Source organism: Pseudogymnoascus verrucosus (genome assembly GCF_001662655.1).
Source record: "Pseudogymnoascus verrucosus strain UAMH 10579 unplaced genomic scaffold scaffold_25, whole genome shotgun sequence".
NCBI lineage: Eukaryota > Fungi > Ascomycota > Leotiomycetes > Thelebolales > Thelebolaceae > Pseudogymnoascus > Pseudogymnoascus verrucosus.
The window spans coordinates 1-18,028 of record NW_017263676.1 but is presented as its reverse complement, the minus strand read 5'-3'; the positions used below and the strand labels follow the sequence as shown (position 1 = coordinate 18,028).

The 18,028-nt window shown below is 46.8% G+C and overlaps 4 protein-coding genes across 4 annotated transcripts; 1 reads left to right on the top strand and 3 right to left on the bottom strand.

Moving 5' to 3' along the window:
• Positions 1–981: 981 nt before the first annotated feature.
• VE01_06816 (uncharacterized protein) lies at positions 982–3,100 on the bottom strand. Its single transcript, XM_018276255.2, has 3 exons — positions 2,884–3,100; positions 1,477–2,727; positions 982–1,404 (listed from the first exon to the last, which is right to left on the bottom strand). Exons 2-3 carry the CDS (start codon positions 2,698–2,700, stop codon positions 1,366–1,368), a joined length of 1,263 nt encoding a protein of 420 aa, XP_018129827.1. The 5' UTR covers positions 2,701–2,727; positions 2,884–3,100; the 3' UTR covers positions 982–1,365.
• A 3,465-nt stretch (positions 3,101–6,565) lies between these two features.
• VE01_06815 (uncharacterized protein) lies at positions 6,566–7,907 on the top strand. The gene is made up of 2 exons (XM_018276254.2): positions 6,566–7,418; positions 7,472–7,907. The coding sequence occupies exons 1-2, from the start codon at positions 6,697–6,699 to the stop codon at positions 7,902–7,904; spliced, it is 1,155 nt and encodes a 384-aa protein (XP_018129826.1). The 5' UTR covers positions 6,566–6,696; the 3' UTR covers positions 7,905–7,907.
• A 24-nt stretch (positions 7,908–7,931) lies between these two features.
• Positions 7,932–9,305, bottom strand: VE01_06814 (uncharacterized protein). Its single transcript, XM_018276253.2, has 2 exons — positions 8,446–9,305; positions 7,932–8,395 (listed from the first exon to the last, which is right to left on the bottom strand). Exons 1-2 carry the CDS (start codon positions 9,247–9,249, stop codon positions 8,186–8,188), a joined length of 1,014 nt encoding a protein of 337 aa, XP_018129825.1. The 5' UTR covers positions 9,250–9,305; the 3' UTR covers positions 7,932–8,185.
• A 6,628-nt stretch (positions 9,306–15,933) lies between these two features.
• VE01_06813 (uncharacterized protein) lies at positions 15,934–16,197 on the bottom strand (the record flags this gene model as incomplete). The annotated part of the gene is made up of 2 exons (XM_018276252.1): positions 15,934–16,038; positions 16,093–16,197. The coding sequence occupies 2 exons, from the start codon at positions 16,195–16,197 to the stop codon at positions 15,934–15,936; spliced, it is 210 nt and encodes a 69-aa protein (XP_018129829.1).
• Positions 16,198–18,028: the final 1,831 nt, after the last annotated feature.

The window sequence follows — 18,028 nt, the reverse complement described above, 5'->3', positions numbered from 1 at the left end:
TCCCCCCTCCCCCCTCCCCCCCCAACCACCCTCCAAACCCAAATCGTAACCCCCCCCTGAAATGCTGATCTGTTTTGGGTTGACCGACTTGCCGCTCCCACCTCCTTTTCCAGCACAGTATGTGTCGAGTGGGCTCTAACGATGATCTCTCCAGACTCAAGGGCATCTTTGATCCAGGCAGAGTAAATGGCCATTGCTGGCACATCTGCAGGGGTGTTACCAGAGGACTCAATAACCTCCTTTACTAACCAGCGAGGTGGCATGGATCGGCACCAGCCATCGTACTTTCCACACCACCGCCTCCCCCGTCTTCTCTAACTATATATACACCCCTAACCGCATCCAACCGCCAGACAACAACCTCGACGAGTAGCAATCCAATCTCCACACTACATACTCCCGAGAAGACGCCGCGCGAAGCAGTGTATATGTTCCTTCTCCGGAGGCTATACCTATAGGCAGTCAGTAGAATAGTCGAAGTTACATTAGTAGTTAACGGTATACGTACCACAGCTCTCGACCTTTCCGTCTATTCTATAATCGGGTCGTTCCTTCCTTCCTTTTTTACTCAGGTCGTTCGTTCCTTCCTCAGTCAGTTAATACGTCGTTCCTTCCTCCCCCCCCCTTTTTTTTACAAGGTCGTTCCTTCCCTCTGAAAGCCCCTCGTTCTTTCCTCAGTTGAGGGGGTCGTTCCTTCCCTTTCCTAGTTAATGTGGTTCTGGTTGCTCCTTCCTTCTTTCTCGAGTCGGAATAGCGTCTGGTTCGAAAGATGTGTATGTGGTGCACACTTAGGGATGGCTGTTGGGGCGGTTATGGTGGGGGAAAGAGGGGTGGAAATGAGAGGGGAGGGGAGGGCAGGATTGTAGGATCAGTCGGTCACAGTAACCATATAACTCCATCACATTTCAGTAGCACGTTTGCATACACATACAATCACCTTGCTCACCACAGCCATCCCACCCCTCACTCACCCTCACCACACCACCGAACATCACTCGTTTTTCAAGCTTCAAACAGTATCAGGTTGACGATCTACATCACACCATCACCAGTCCAAGCAAGAAAAACACTGCAAAAACACGCAAAGAGAGTAAACAGCAAATAAGCAAAAAACAAAAACGAAGAAAGCATTAAATTAGAATCGAATTGTGTAGTAGTGTTTTAGAAAGAATCATCATTTCATGTAACTGCTATGAACTAGTTTGTGTTGTTTGTGTGCAGGGACATCTTATTATGTACGTGTTTGTGTTCAGCAATTGTCTCAACAAATAAGAAGACTTGGGCTGGGGCTGGGCTGTTATTGGAAAATCGAACTGGTAGCGCGAATGGTGGAATTATTGGTACAAGAAACTAGAGAGAGTAAATCTAGTAGATCTTGTAGGTGGCGGTGCCGGTGACGAGAACCTGGTGGTTGTGTTAGAAAACCGGTTTTCTTGGAGTGATATGAAGATGGTGAGGGGGGGAATCAAGACTTACAGTGCAACCACTTGGGTCAGCAACACCATTGTTATAGAACTGGCCATCAATGTACGCGCACTTTCCGCTAACATCACCCACAATCTCCAAGTTGAAGTTGAGCTTTCCATCAGGGTTGGTAGGCTTGTTCTGGAAGATCGAGATGTACGTCTCGCCAGTAGGTCCCTTTCCGACACCCAAGTTAACGGGAGCCCAGTTACCCATGTTCGAGCCGGCCTCGTTCCAGCGGCACGCATCCTTGAGAGGGGATCCAGCGGGGTTGATGTAGTACTGGGCCGAGGTGGCGGCGTTGCCCCATCTGTAGTACTTGTTGGCGTCGGGGCAGGTGAGCTCGTACTCCTGGCCGGGCTGGGTGTCGAGAGCGACGGTCTCAGACTCGGTACCGGGGTAGTCGGTACGGCAGATGGGGACGTTGCGGCCGATGGTGTTCTTAACCTTAACCTCGCCAGTTCCCTTGATGCAGAGAGTCTTGGACAGAGTGGGGTTGGTGAGCTCGAGCTTGCCCTGGGCGTTACAGTAGAGACCGCCGATGGACTGGCCGGTTGCGCCCTGGGAAGAGGGCCACTGGGACTTCTGGTATCCGGGTGGGCAGGCGTACGAGCAGAAGGAGTTCTTGATGCAGTTGTCGCCACCGATACCGGTGTTGATCAGGTGGATCGCGGCATCACCAGGGCTGAAGCTGGGGGTCATCTGGAGACCGGTCCAGCCGCCGAGGTTGAGCCACTCGGCAGCGACGGGGCCGTAGGCGGAGGGGAACTGGTCGCAGTCGATGGTTCCGCTGGGGAAGTCGGCGTCAAGGCCGGTGGCACCGGAACCACCTCCCGAAGAAGGAGCCGGGGTCGGCACGACGGGGGCGGCGCTCGTGGTTGGTGGCGGAGGTGGTGGCGCAACGCTGGTGGTCGATGGAGCCGCTGGGGTGGTGGGCTTCTTCTGCTCCAAGAACTCACCGGCGGCGACGGCAGCCTTGGTGGGAACAGGGGCAGCAGAGGTGGTGTCGTCGAGGAGGATGTAGATTCCGTCCTTGACACCCTGCTCGACCTTGGCGGCGTTGAGCTCCTTGCCGTTCATCTCGTACTTGGTCACGACGGCGTCCTCAACGACGGTTGCGTCGGCGCGCTTGGCGACTGCGGAGCCGCGGACGTGGGGAGCATGGCGATGCACGTGGCGGTGGGAAGCCGCGGCCACGGCAGAGGCGCCGACGAGGGCGATGGTGATGAGCTTCATTGTGAAGGGTTCGTGTAGTTCTTTGGTCTGGACGCGAAGGAGGAGTTGTCAGTTTCTAGTTGTATGGAGGCGCTTTGTTCGCAATTGAGAATGTTTGCGCGTTGGAAAACAATCCAGCGCGATTGATGCGTGGAATTGAATCATATTCAATCTGTTGAAGGAGAGGGGAGAGGGTCTACTCACATTGGGTTGATCGGATTGATAACAGACAGCTGTGTGCTGTTGTTGATCCCGGGTTTCAAAGGTGAAGTTGACGACGACGAAAGGTTGAAGGTAAAGTGAATTTCCTGATCAAAGAGTGTATTCACCGACAGCGACCTTCCAAAGGAGTGTGATTGAGAGTCTTGACTCTCAGTTGGGTGGAAATAGAACGGTGAAGTGAGGAAGTTGGTAGAAGGTGTGGAGAGGACAAGAACGAAATGAGGGCGGCAAGTAGAGTAGTAGTGTGTAAAGTGACCGTAAAGTGACCGGTTAGGAAGAAGAGTGGGGACCGCAGATTGAGGAAACCAGGGGGGGGAACAGAAAAGGAACGTGTGTCTGGTTGAGGGAGGGAAGAGGAAAGGGGGGTGTACGGAGTAAGAGATTACTTGTTTACTATGGAATGGACTGGTGTTTATGGGAGAGGTAGTGAGAGGTAGAGTTGTTTGGGGGGGGAGGGGGGTGTGGATCGTAAAATGAGAAAAAGCCGGAGTAAATTGGTGTAAATTGGTGTTAATTACCAGTAAACGCGTGCCGGGCGTGCGATCAACGCACAAGACACGGGGTCTGGCCAAACAGTTACCATCAGGGGGGGTGGCGCTAACGCTCCCCGTACCCCGTGCTGTCCACATCTGTAGTGAGCGCGTGCTAAAGATGCTAAAGGTGCGAAGGGGGAAAGCAAGCGAACGGGAAGCTAGACCCGAATAAGGGAGTTACTACGCGTTAGCGAGATTTGAGGCGAACCCACAGGCAGGAACACAGCAGCCATCAGGGCGTATTTCAGGTCCTGCGACGCGCTGATTGGCTGATGGGAGGGTTGCATTGATGGAAATGAGCAGGCGGTACGGGATGTGAGGTGAGTCCCATGTGAGGTAATACGCCAGTTTGGCATAAGTGACCTTTACAGAAGTGGTTTATAGGCTTGGGTTAGCCTTGGGTTAGCCTTGGTTAGTCTTGGTATATGCGCACTTTGCGCACTTTGAGCACTTTACTCTGGTGACACTACGGGATAGTTTGCATGCGCTTTGTTGTCTACTCTCGCCTCTTAAATGGTGGTGATTGGGATCAGCACCAACCAAGCTTTCGCGTCATTTTCACGGTTCCACTCCCTTTGTCCAGATACAGTTCTCATCTGCCGCGCTGCACACAAACTTAATCGGAGATGTGCTGAGGAGAGAGCAGAGGTGCACAGGAGCGCACGCTTTGGGAAATGCACTACTGGTGAAGGTGAAGGTGTTTGTTGCTCGGCAGCCGATCGGGACGATCTGGTGGTCTGGACAATTGGGTGTCTGAGGGATGTGTGTGTGTCTGAAGCTCAGGAGGTGGTGTTGTTTTTTATGACATGTGGTTTTTGGATGGTGGTGAGTATGTCTGGTAGTGGAGATGAGGGATGGGATGGGATATTAGGGATGAATCAGAGTTGACAGCAGAGTTGACAGCAGAGTTGGCAGCATAGCTGGCAGCGACGACGCGACAACTCACCGCACAGGAGGCGAACAGCACATACCAAGCCGCCACGCCGCCACGAAGAAGAATTTTACATCAACTTCTTCAAATTTTCTACCCAATAACCACAGCACAATACCATACACACTACCCAACCAGTCAGCCTTCAACCAGTCATCCATCCTATACCCAGTCAGCCCTACACCAAGACTGTTCCACCTTATACCAATATTCGCCTCACACGAACCACAGTTCACTGCGTACACACACACCACAACCTGCCAAGTTCCCCCCCTACGCATGTCAGAACCAGTCAGTCCTTGCCTCCCTAATCCACCCAACCATGCAGGAAGAAAATATTTCTTCAAAAGAACCACAATATATCGCCATCCGAACTATCAAACATGTCAACCAGTCAGTCACAGCGGCGCGAACCAGGACATGTCGATCACCCGAACCAGTCAACGGTGGTGGTCACGTGAAAGGGTGTATGGTAGGGGTATGGTATGGTGTCACTCGCGACAGGAGGCGGATCAAAAAGCAATCAATCCCCCTTTTGACATCTAATACGATATGTACGGTATATACCCCCCTATCTGGCATGCAGTATATACGCGTCCAACCTATGTGTCTCACCCCAAACCACCACCGTGACCCGTGTCTCCCCCATCCATCCCATCCCTATTTGAAGTGAGACAACAACAACAACAACAACACCATCGCCGTACAGTAAAACAGGATTCCAGACTCACCATCTAAACTGAGCTGAGCTGAGATAAGCTCCCTCTTCCAGGGACGAGGACGGGGTATAAAACGAGCTTCTGGAACGAAAACATCCTCGGTTGCAGGACAAAATAAAGAAGTATAAACATTTCGACAGGTCTCCCCTGGGGCTGGGATAATATAGGGCCCCTCGTGGGGTTTTATTCGGGTTTGAAGACGCTGGTGGTGCTGATATCCAAAAATTGGATGAGCTGCACTTTCAAGTGGTCAAATGACGGAAAATGGTTGATAGGTGACACATACACGAGGTGCATGCTAAGCTGGTCTCGAGCGGCGGCTCCTGGGTTCTTTGAGGGTGGGGGGTTGGAGGTGACGGGGGCGTGGCGGTGGTGAGAAGGTTTGTGGTGAGAAGTAGAGGTGAGAATAGTGCGCAACAGGAAGAACCCGTATCCTGAGAAGAAGGGGAGCTGAGTGCACCATCGCAACAGTAAGAACCCACAAGACATTGTACAGTCGGAATTGGGATTGCTTTATAACGGCTGAACACTGTCATAAACGAGTTTCAAGGCGGATAGGTTGGGAATGGCTTAACTAGACTATATATAGCACGTCTATCGTATATCATATATCCCCTTCCTCTTTCCCATTTCCCCAAGACACAAGATAAAGGAAGCAAAACTCGGGATCCCAGGCTCACCAGCTAATCTGAGATGAACTCCTTCCTGCAGTGGCGAAGTATAAAAAGAGCTCCTGAGAGGAAAGTTTCGTCAAACCAACGGCGATATATGGAGCTGAAAGGTTTTTTTTTATGGAACTGACGTAAAACGGGCCACACGCACACAAGAGGTGTCTTTCGAACTTCCCCCTAGCGACTCTTGAATGCTTCTGGGGATGGTGTATTGGAGGTGACAGGAGGGGGGTGGTGGTGAGAAGGTATGTGGTGAGAAGTAGAACCCGTATCACGAGAAGAATGGTAGGTGAGAACACCACCACGACAGAACCCTCTATTCACATCTATCACGTACACGACCACGTCAGAGTCACCGGTCAAGTCGATTAGTTTCCAAAACGTACACCGTTTTGTCTCGCTGTTATAGTGACATCCAGCACATGCGCCGCCAAAGTAGCTCCTCACTGATGAGCATAAATATAAATAAGGCTATGCTGGGGGAAACTGCTTTAATCATGGAGCAAAAGAAGACAGCCTAAGAACAATATATCAGTTCTCCTCTCTAGAAACCCGGTATGGTCAATACATCAGCCATACACCTGCCTTAAAAGGAATTCAAGGACTCAGAAAATCAAGTGGTTCACACGGATGATGTGTCTTCTGAGCTCCTTCCCCCCCCCCAGGGTCTCCTTACCGCTTTCAAGCCTGGTGCAAAAAAAGGCAACCACAAAAAATAACAAAACAAAAACATACAACAGTGGGTATTCGCTGGTGGTCACCCACCCAACTACTAATCCACCGATCTCAAGCAACCACTTGCTTTTTACTTCGGTTGGTGACATCCCGGCCTAGCCGGTGAGCCCCTTGCCGCCTTAGGGGTGAAGCGAGGGTTAGCCGCGGGGTGAGGTCACATCGACTGTAAATCGCATCCAAATCACCACTCTTGGAAAACATCAAGCATGGACCTCCCGAAGGACGTTTATCCTACTCCTCTAGAGAGGGAGTTATGGGCCAAGGCTGTACAAACTCCAGGTGAGGTGACAGACGCCGAAAGACTCATTGTACTTCGACAAGCGGACCTCACTACACAAATTGCCCACGCCCTCGAAGTCAGTGGATTAACACCGGAAGAATTGGAGAACAAAGCCCTCACAAGTCCCGAGTCGATGACATCTGAAGAATGCCGTTTAATGAGAAATGGGTACCACATTTGGGATCCATGGGAGTCGACAGCAAACAGCAAAATTCACTGGTGTCACGAGGATCGGACGGCTCACTTGAAAGCTCGTCGTGCACTTGTAACTCCTCGGGATGACGCTGTATCGTTAGCTGTTAGATGTCGGGCAAACGACTTTTCAGCTGCCAGAGCAAAAGAAACCAAGGCGAGATTGGAGAGTTACGCTGAGGACATGAAGCAGCCTTGCAAATGGGTACGGAAACTTATCGACCCATCCGTGTCATGGAGCAATCAGACTAGACGCTGGGGGTTTGTTGTCTTCAGGGATAGTGCAACAATTGGTGACAGCAACAATGACTCTTGGGAAAGGTTTCTTACGGTTATGGACAGTCGCGTGGATGAGGGCCTCAGGCTGTTGAAGGGCGGCACAGCCATCATCCCAACGAAAGAGTTTACTTTCTCAGACGGGCTTGTGTCTGAGAGTAGCCCTGAAATTTTACGCAGGTCTGCCTATTTCCTACTCTTTCCTCAAATTTCCTTGACTGACAATATTCTAGCATTTTCCAAGACCGAGTGGCAGGAGAGGTTGACCCAAATCCACGTATTCTGACTAATACTTTCCTACTCGTCACTCCCGAGGTTGTGAATGCGTGCATTAACACTCGTACACCGTGGATATGGGCGTATGACGCGAAGTTCGTCCCTTCAACCACACCTCCTCCTCCACCTCCATCAGCAGATTCAGCAGCTGGGGCGGAGCATTATGAAGGCCGATTAAAGGTCAGTTTGTATACGTTATTGACCTGGTTCTATGCTGTGCGATCTGAGGAGCTTTACAGCATGGACCTTTTTTGGGAACTAGCGCAGAAACAACCGGTTCAGGCTTGGAGTGTTCCAACTCAATCGGGACTTTATCACCATCCGCTTGTTATTCTCAAGAAGGGCACACTGTATCCATCCAACACGTATGAGCTTGAAAATGGCCCGTAAGGCAAATTTATTATATATTATTTTTACGGGCAGCAAATCTTCACCCCTCCTAACCCTTCACATAGGATAGACCACATACTCTGGAAAGTTTCCAATAAGATCAACTAAAATAACCCTATACTCTCCACGGACTTAAACGGATATCAGGAGAGTTAACTTGAAGCTCCAATTGATCTAGATTAGCAAGAATCTCCGTTGCTGTATCACGTAGATCTGGATCAGATAACAGCATTTACAGATGTAACTCTACTGTCCGACCTTATGATGACCTTGTTTCTGTTTCACAAGCTCACTCGAAAGATATGTCGAAGCAGGTGTCTCAAGACAACATTGCTGCTTTCTTTGGCGAACATATTGTGAAATATCTTGCCTGTCTCCTTAGTGTAGGCTCGCAGCTCTTCTACATCACGAAAGGTCCGAACTCTTCCCTTACTACCACTTCGTCCCCATTCGATCAAATCAACGATGTTGACCTGTGTCTTTCGCACAGCCTTTATTCGTGTCATCATAAATCCACCAACTTTCGTTATGCGGTACGTACCTGCTCGCATTGCTCGCTCGTTTTTGGAAGCGGCTTGACACCGATCGCGCGACAAAGCGCATGCCACGCAGTCAAATCGCTCTCTGCACCATACCACATGTGTAGTTCGTTCTGCAGCGCACCTTGGTATCTGTCCCACGCATCTTCCGACGCGGCATTCCCGCGGTGCCATCCTTCGTGTCTCTGCAACTTGGCATAAGAAGTAGCGGGGGAGAGAGAAGGGTCATAATCAAACATTGGGAAAGAGCGGAAAAAGGCATCTAAAGGAGTCTCCGTATCCTGTTGGTTAACGTGAGAGTCCCGCAGATGCTGCTGTAGAGCTTCCTCACTGCCGTAGTGACGATCGCAGGTTTCACAGTCGAAGGACGGGGCATGCGCTGGCGAATCCCGCAGGTGTTGTTGCAGCGCCTCTTCGCTATTAAAAGATCGATCGCAGTCATTGCAGTCAAAGGACGGAGCATGCGCTGGCGAATCTTGCAGGTGTTGTTGCAGCGCCTCTTCGCTATTAAAAGATCGATCGCAGTCATCGCAATCGAAGGACGGGGCATGCGCTGGTGAATCCCGTAGGTGCTGCTGCAGTGCCTCCTCGCTACTGAAAGATCGATCGCAGTCATCGCAGTTGAAGGACGGGGCATGCGCTGGTGAATCCCGCAGGTGCTGCTGCAGTGCCTCCTCGCTACTGAAAGATCGATCGCAGTCATCGCAGTTAAAGGACAGGGCATGCGCTGGCGAATCCCGCAGGTGCTGTTGTAGCGCGTTTTTGATATTGAAGGACCGATCACAAAGAATACAACAGAAGCTCATAGTGTCAAAGTTCTCAGGTCCGTATTAATTCAGTTGTTCAGGAGAAAGGATGATGGGGATCATTGAGTCGAAGCTCTAGTTATTTCGTGTCTGGTTTTCCAGTAATTGGACCTCAGCGTGACAGCAATGCCGTGTAACTACAACTCTACACTCTCACCCAATGACCTAGTGACACGCAAGCTCCTAAGAATACGTATCGCGAGGTATGCAGATATGTCTCCTCATCCTTTGAATACGACAATTATGCTTCCCTACTACCTGTACCATTATTCAAAGATCTGATGAAATAACTCAACATGTTTAAGGTTAGTAAGTTAAGCTTCTAAGAAGCCAACGAAGGTCGACGAACTGATATGCCTCTATATGACAGTCTTCGCAATCAGTTTGTTTATCTACGTTCGACGGTTTTAGATGCACTGTATTACGGCTTTAGCTATGCGGATACGGCGCTTTGCATGCGCTTTGCATGCGCTTTGCATGCGCTTTGCATGCGCGAGAGGCATTTTCTGCCAATAGAACTAGTCAATGAAGCAAAATATCCAAGGTGAGCAGTGAATGAAAAATATATATATATATCCTCTATCACCCATCTTATCCCCCCTTATCCCCCCTTCACCCATCTTATCCCCCCTTATCCCCCCTTCTCCCCTCTTCGCTCTTCCCACTTTCCCCAAGAACAAAAAAAGTAAAACCCGGACCCCAAGCTCACCAGCTGAGCTGAGCTCTTCACTGCGGACAGGGAATAAGTATAAAACGCCTTCCTCAGAGTGAAAATCGCCATTTCATTCCAGCAGCAGTAAGCCAAAGCCGAGAACAGCTCTAGGTATTTAGTGTTCGCTCCGGCCGTTCCTATTGCCTATCCAGCATGAAACAAAATTCTCTAGGACAAACAAGCTGCTGGAACCAATGCGCGTAACATGTTGACAATCGAAACTCGTGAACGGTGGGTGTGGGAAGTGTGGTGGTTATGGGGTTACTGGTTGAGAATCTATCTGGTGAGAAAGGAGAGGTGAGAAGGTCATCACGACAACAAGAACCCGTGTCACGAGAAGAAGAAGGGAAGGTGACAGCACCATCGCGACAACAAGAACCACCGTGTCTACCATATCGAGAAGCCGAAGAGGTTGAGTAAACCACTCAACACATAAAAAGGTATATTCTCGGCCACAATCACAACGTCAAAAAAAGGTTTTTCGGTAGCCGGTGAATGAAACAAGCTGTATTCCCAGATTCTAGAGTCCATCATATAGCCCCCCCCCCTGTTCCCGATTTCTCCTCGACACGGGATAAAAGAGTAGTCCGTCTAAATTCCTGCTCCTGCTCACCCCTCTCACTGACCGTCTCGAAATATAAAACCCCGCTGCTCCTCCTCAAACATCCTTCAATCCCACAAAGAATTACCAAGAGAGAGTCATGATGAATATCCTCCGGCAGCATGACAAGTCTGCCCAACACGCGGGAACGGGGGTCAGGCAGGCGCCGAGATGGGAAGGGGTAGGGATATGAATGTGTCGATAGGGAGGGTGGCGGTGACGAGAATTTGAATTGTGGGCAGGTGATGGTGGCAAGAAGGCGTATCACGAGAAGAGCGGGGGTGAGAACACCATAGCGACAGCAAGAACCACCGTACCTACCGCATAGAGAAGCCACCACTTACGGCGTCGATCAGTTTCTTTGCGAATGACTGTGTTTTTGAAAATCGCCCGCGACCTCATTACGACTGCGGTACAACACGTCAAACGTTTTGTCTAGCCGACTTTTGGTTAACGATTCCTCTTGAGGGACGGTGGCCTTTTGTTATAAGAGGCTCGTGAGCAGTAACCACATAAAAACCCTACAGTCAGTGAACGGCGATTTAGAGCTGTGAGGTGGATCGACTTGTATGGAAGGTGAAGGCGCTCGGGAACCTGAGTGGGAAAGAAGCCGAGAAAGAGGAGCGTTCACAACATACCGAGACCGAAGTCCTTCGGAAGAGTCCAGTGTGAGAAGTGACAGTCTTGAGGAAGTTAGCCAGATCTCAGTGAATAACGCAAACATGTCGGGAAGTAACACCGGAGCGGGTGCTGTGGCTGGAAATCTGGACTGAAGGAGTGTGATGATTGCGGACGCCAAACGCATGAATCAGGCGGACCTCAAAATCAACAATTCAGTAATGCCTCTACACAAGATGTGCGGGAATTCATTGATTCTATTGCGTGGAAACATTACATCGAGATGAGAGATTTGAGGAGATGTCCCCTCAGGGCCGCATGAGTTGGATGAAGCTCTCATCCTTATGGTATGTATGCTACGATGGCCAAACTTCGGTGTTGATATGAAAATGTTCCTCTGCCTCGCTTTCATCCAACTCACCCCCTGCTCACCCTTCATGCCATAAGGGGCCTCGATTCCGCGATATACCTATTACCACGATCGTGACAACTATCCACAGTAGAGTCCACACAAGCAACAAAAAAAAATGAGGCAAAAAAAACATACAACAGTGGGTATTCGCTGGTGGTCACCCACCCAACTACTAATCCACCGATCTCAAGCTTTCAGTGGATTAATACTCAGGACGGTGCCATTTGGACTAGCGGGTGAGCGTCGCCGCCCTTAAGTTTTTGATGCCTTACGATAATCCGGTTATCCCCCTTAGCTTCCTAATAGCAGCCACGTCGACACGCACGAAGTGGGTCATGTATTGAGACGCGATGAACGCGATGCACTGCGACTTTAGATGGCTATAGATAATCCGGTACCTAGGTGAGCGAAGGTGAGTAGGGTGAGCGAGGGTAAGCAAGGTAAGCGAGGGTGAGCTTAAAAATGGTATAAAAGAAACGCTCCTGCTATGTTTAGATTTTGAATTCTACCATCTACAACATTCTTTATTTACTTTTAAGGACCCTAGAACTATAGGGTGAAAAACTCTCTCTAAAGAAGAATAAGCTGCTCTAGCATAGTTATAAGGCTACTTTAAGTAGAAAACATTTAAGGAAAAGAATATAATAGGTTAAGTTGAACAAAAATATCTCTCTAGCGCTACTAAAGTTAGGCACATAGACATAGGAGAGGTATTTTAAAAGTACATAAGACTTAACACTATGTATAGTGCTACTAATAGATATATTAGTTTTCTAGCTATAAAGGATATAGAGATAGAGTCATTACTATAACATAACAGCACTCTATATAAAGACTTTGTTAAATACTATGCTTTATTATAATATAGTTAAATTAAGGAACTTCTAATAGTCTATAGTATTGTTAATATATAGTACTAATATGTTAGCTATTATACTTAAGCTATAAAATCTAAGCTTACTAAGGACATTGTTAGTAATGTAGCTAGTATATAATCTATAATCCCCTTTTATTAAATGTTAATTAACATATATCTAGTATATTAAAAGATCTTTAAAAGACAACCTTAGTCTAAGTATAAAGAAACATAACAAATACTTAGTTACTAACATAGACCTAATAATGCTAATAACATATCTATAGTGTTCTAATGATTATAACTATCTATATAAGCGCTATAGGCTCTAGATATCGTTTACTTTGCTTTTCTTTGCTAATAGTAGCGCTAGAGGTAGTGCCTATATAGAGTTAAGCTCTTATAGGGGAATAAATGAAGTAATTGCTTATAAGGTATGTTAAGTCTAAAAAGTGCGATAATTTGCTAACTAATTAGGATTGCTATGTTCACTTGTTACGAGAGGCTAATAGCAGTTTTACTTTTAAGCTTATAGTAGTTTAGCGATTATTAAAAGGAAAACGTAATGATAAGAATGATAAGTATGTAACTTTGCAGAACACTATAGGCAATGCTTACTAGACATAGCCTTAAGATCGTTATAGAGTTAACAGACAATCTATAAGATAATAGAGTAATGTCTTTTTTTACTATAGTAATAGCTAACAATGCTTTTAAACACTTTGAGACTTTAGAAAAGCTTTTGAAGGCTCGCGTGCTAAGAGGAAGAGATTCGTGGACTTTAAAATGGAAAGACGAAGCCCTTAACTGTCCTGTCCTTTGAATGGTATCTTCAAATAGCGTACACGAAAATAGGGCACTAACATTCGTATCTCTCTAAGATTAAATCGTCTCTCTTACAAAACGTGCTAGCTATAGGGACAATGTGAAGATCTATGCAATCTGCGCTAGGGTTGTAAATAAGATTAAAGGTGAGTTTAATCTATATTATACTTAATATCTTCTAATTGTGTTAAGATCCTTAGATACGCAAACAAGTTATAGGTTAGAAAAGCGATGCTGTATATAAGGAATACTATAGGTTAGGGCTTGTTAAAGAGAATATATTTGCTTTGTTCTCTAACAAAGTTAGATCTACTAAACACATTAAGGTGTTATGTAGCGTAGGTCATCGACGTGACTAGAACGCCCCTAGAGACCTTACATGCAAAGAGAAAGATGAGTTTCATTAACAGCCTGAAGTTCAAGAGCTAAATAAGCGCATTAAGGAGGCGACGGCAAAGATACCTCTAAATCCTAACAAAGGCTTAGCCTAGTTCAAAGAGCGACATAAACTATACACTGAAAAAAGTAATCTACTCTAATCAGCTCGCGCGTCACATAGAGAGAAGTGGTTCTCTGGTAGTTTCGATGAAGAGGCTCAACGGCAATTGCAACAAGAAGGAGAGGATGATGAAACTTTACCAAAACCAGCTAGCAAGTTTCCTTTGATCCGCCACCTTATGCCGGAACGCAATCGTATCGCAAATGCATTATTAGTTACTAAAGATCTACAGAGCAAAGAAGGACAGGCTGTTTTATGATTAACAGAATACGATGTGCTGAATTTTGCCTGATTGTTGTAGTAGTATTCGAGCCAGATGCAATAGTCCTTCATATTAATTTGCTCTCGTAGCGGAAAGGAAGATAGAGGGCCAAAGTGCTCCTCGAATCTGTCTCGGACAGTGTTAATATTGTATCTAGAGAACGAATTGACACGTATAGGATCTTTAACTGCTAGACCCTTTAATACACCATGAAGTGTTAGTTCACTTAGAATGTAAGTCCCAATAGGGTTTGATAGGAGGCTGTCTTAACTTACGCTGCCCGTTAGCTACGACTCTGTCCAGTGAATGTATTCCTTGCGGGTTTGACATCAATGAAAGCTGCTCAATCCATCTCTCCTGGACATTGCCTCTACCGCATTCTAAGTAACATTGCATCATTTCGTCAACTTCCTGTATGCCCTCGTTTTCCTCGTCTATAATTTCATGAAAGTCGTCCTCGTCGAGTTGCGAATAAAAGCCTCTCTGGCAGCAGACATGAGTCAATTCACGCTTCTCGAACTGCTTAACTCTAACCAAATCAAGCATCCTTTGCTCTCCAGTATCCTCAGATCCAAGCTCTGATAATATCTGAAGCCATTCTAACGACCACATATCCCCATTCGGAAAAAGACATGGAAAATCTCCCTTTCCTAGTAGGACAGTCGAAGGTGTACATCCTGAGAGTGAACAAGCGCATACACAGTGATCTCTTGCTGCAGGGTCTGCTCCATGTCGAAGAAGTAGTCTTACTGTATCGAGAAGCTCTGAATGTAGTAGCAAATACCAATCCGCAGAATCGGGGTCATAGGAGGTGCTCCTTGACTTTTGTAGTTCCTGAGCAATATGATGTAGTGCTGTCCATCCCCTGTGGTCTCTCTCATTAATGGAAGCGCCCTTGCCTAAACATGCTTCGACTAAAGCGGCATTTTTCAACCTAACCACTTTCATAAGCGGTGTGATGCCACTCCTGTCCTGGTGATTAATCCTTACAAATCCAGCTCGGAAAAGCGCTTCTACTTCATTAACATCCTGTGTTTGGTGGAGAAGCGTGCTTTCGTCATAAAATATCATATTGGAATCAGCTCCCATGGAAAGCAGTTCTTGAAAATGCTTCTCCCCCCACCGATTCTCGCGAGATAAAACATATGCTTGCATGATGTAGTTAAGCATACCTTGATAAGAGTGGGCTTCGTAGCGTTGTTTGAGATGATTAACTACTACGGTAATGAAGCTCCAGTTGTCTCGAGTAAGCGCATAATCCAAGAAGTTACGTTGCCGAAGCCGATCAGTTACTCTGGGATCAGCTCCTTGATCTAGCAATAGGAGTGCTGATTCGGCTTTGTCATATGCGGCTGCATACATCAACGGAGTCGTCCCATTCTTGTCTGGCATATCTACAGTCTCGTAGATCGAGATGGGCCACCGCAAAACTTTAGGACGCAATATGGCAAGGTGAAGCACAGATTGGCCCAAGAAATTTATTTTGAGATCATGAGACTTCGAGAAGTGTTGACGGAGTTCTTGTTCAGATCCTATTAAGGCAGCTTCCATGAGAGGGGTTGTGTCGCCGAAACCTGTGCATGAGAAGATTCATTAGCAATTGTTTTTGTGACGACGCAGACATACTCACTAGGGTCGTTTTTCACACATTTTCCGATAAGTCCAATGAAGAAGGGATCAGGGGTCATTTCTTCACTTATCCAGCAAGGGTTGGAAGGCTCTGGCCAACTCAATAACGACTGAGAGTTTACTAACGAAACATCATATCCATGGTCTAGTAATTCTTCCACTGTACTCAAGTGTGGAGCTTCTCCAATCCAGTGAGCACAGAGACATAGCAGTCTAGAAATTACATGTCAAGAGTCAACGAAGTGTAAAACAGCATAATTTCTTCTAAACTTACGACATATCGGTATCCAGCTTTGCGCCAGACTCCACCAGCAATTTGAAGAGCCCAAATTGTGCTTCTTTAGAGCCGAACTTCCATGGATATTGCAATAACTTCTAAAATACATTAAAATTTAGCTCTCGACTTAAAAACAAATATGGTAAACTTACCTCTAGCCATGTCTTCCCCGATGGGTCAACGTCCTCCGGTGAGGCTTCTTTTTCGTTGAAGAGCTTTGCTAGCATCGTTTGGGCCTCTGGCCACCGAAGTTGCATTGTTTCGCATTTCCATAGTAGCACAAATCCGGGAGATGTGTATTTGACAGTTCGAGAAGGGCGAAGCACAAACGACAATGAACATCCACTCTCGCCCCATGCAAAGCCCAACCCAAGATGAATGGCTTGACGAATGTTGAAATGAGAGAGGCTGATGTAAACCGACGTACGGATAGTCTTGTTCGCACAAGATGGCCTGTCGCAGGCGGAAAGAAGATTAGCAAGTGAGGTCAGTTTCCAAGACCAGAAACGGGCAGACTTTGACAACAGTTTGTGGCAAGAACAACCACATCTGTCGTTTAAGAATAGTGTGCCTGATTGATCTGAATAAGTAGTTGGCCTTTTAACTTGTCGCTGAGGCTGTATGAGGGAGTGGATACTATCTCCCTTATTGCTTTCAGACACATTCTGTGTCGTCTTTTCTTCGGCTCCCAGTCGACTGATTAAAAGTTTCAGTTGCCGTCTTGGCGATTTCTTCTAGAGCTGTAAGTCGACTAAGCACTTGAGTGCTAAGGTGCGAAGTATGAATAGATTGATGCAAGATCAGGAAATTCGAGAACTGACGAAGACGCCTAGCGGCTTGCTTGACATCCTCTTCGCGAGCAAGGCTACAGAGTGCTTTCCATCTTTAGTTGAATGAAGTCTCATCTTCTTTTGGAATTGTTCTCCTCATAAACCCTTCAAGCAATTCAACCTGAGCAACGCATCCTCTGATCATGTGAAGAACAACCTCAGTTTGTTCACTCAAATATTTTGTCACATCCGGGTTACATAAGCCATCCAGTGCGTCTCTCATAAAAGGTAGTATGACTAGTAAGTTGCTGAATATATTTTGTTTTTCTTTGAGCGAAGACTGGAAATCCCGTAGCCGTCTAATAACTTTAGAGCTGAAGTCAACAAATTGGAGGATTGAGCCAGTAAGGCCAACGAGCGCAACTGCTTCGACCATGTTTATAAAAAAAAACGGAGATACACAATAATAGTAGACGTGATGGAATAAAATGAGACACTGGAAGAAAGTATTTAAAGATGTTGGGGCCTTTTGCCGTTGAGCAAGGCTGGCATTCGCTTACAGTCGGACCCCTGTTATAACGATGTAATTTTGACCAGACTTTTATATCGTTATAATTGAAATATCGGTATACTAGAAACACGTGATAAAATTGAATGACTATGTAAACCAACTATCTAGAGTACTCTGCCGCCTTGATGATATTACTAGAGCCTCAATATCAGTAGTAAGGCGCTCTAAGGCCCTAGAATATGATTTCCCAAGCGTATTTGATCCTTCTATATATTCTATAAGAACTTAAAGAGCTTAGCGGGCTTCTAGTAGCGTTAGTAATGGCTGTTCTATTCTTCTTCTTCTTCGTCAGCTTCGGCTCCAGCTGATTGTAGGCCCAAATGCTCCTATATTACCTCCTATAGAATTGTATTCTCATTAGTAATTATATCCTCTTCTTCGCTCTCTTCGATGGGGTTTAAGAAGCTTGTAAGTGACATAGCGTCATGGATTTTACTAGCCTATATGTGGTTATTGGAGACCGTCTTGCTCGTAGGGTAATGCCACATCCTCCCTCTCCCAGGGCGATTCGCCTCTGCCCGAACTGAGAAGGAGATGAGGTATAAATAGAGGGACACAGTCGAATTTATAATTATAGGAACAAATTCAGGGTTGATATATGTTCCGGCCCAACCGTGAACTATTCTGGTTCATGAACTGGCCGGCCCGTTCATGAACTGGCCGGTCCAACCATGATTTTTCCGGTTTACGGTTGGCCCGGCCTAACCGTAAACCACAAATAGTAGAAGTAATCAATTGATCTGCCCT

What these genes read in the sequence shown, in the direction of transcription:
- VE01_06816 (XM_018276255.2), bottom strand. Translation starts at nt 2,700, where the DNA reads ATGAAGCTCATCACCATCGCCCTCGTCGGCGCCTCTGCCGTGGCCGCG. An exon ending in CTGACCCAAGTGGTTGCACT is followed by an intron (nt 1,405 to 1,476) that starts GTAAGTCTTGAT and finishes CACAACCACCAG; the next exon opens with GTTCTCGTCACCGGCACCGC.
- VE01_06815 (XM_018276254.2), top strand. Translation starts at nt 6,697, where the DNA reads ATGGACCTCCCGAAGGACGTTTATCCTACTCCTCTAGAGAGGGAGTTA. An exon ending in AGCCCTGAAATTTTACGCAG is followed by an intron (nt 7,419 to 7,471) that starts GTCTGCCTATTT and finishes ACAATATTCTAG; the next exon opens with CATTTTCCAAGACCGAGTGG.
- VE01_06814 (XM_018276253.2), bottom strand. Translation starts at nt 9,249, where the DNA reads ATGAGCTTCTGTTGTATTCTTTGTGATCGGTCCTTCAATATCAAAAAC. An exon ending in CGAGCGAGCAATGCGAGCAG is followed by an intron (nt 8,396 to 8,445) that starts GTACGTACCGCA and finishes ACACGAATAAAG; the next exon opens with GCTGTGCGAAAGACACAGGT.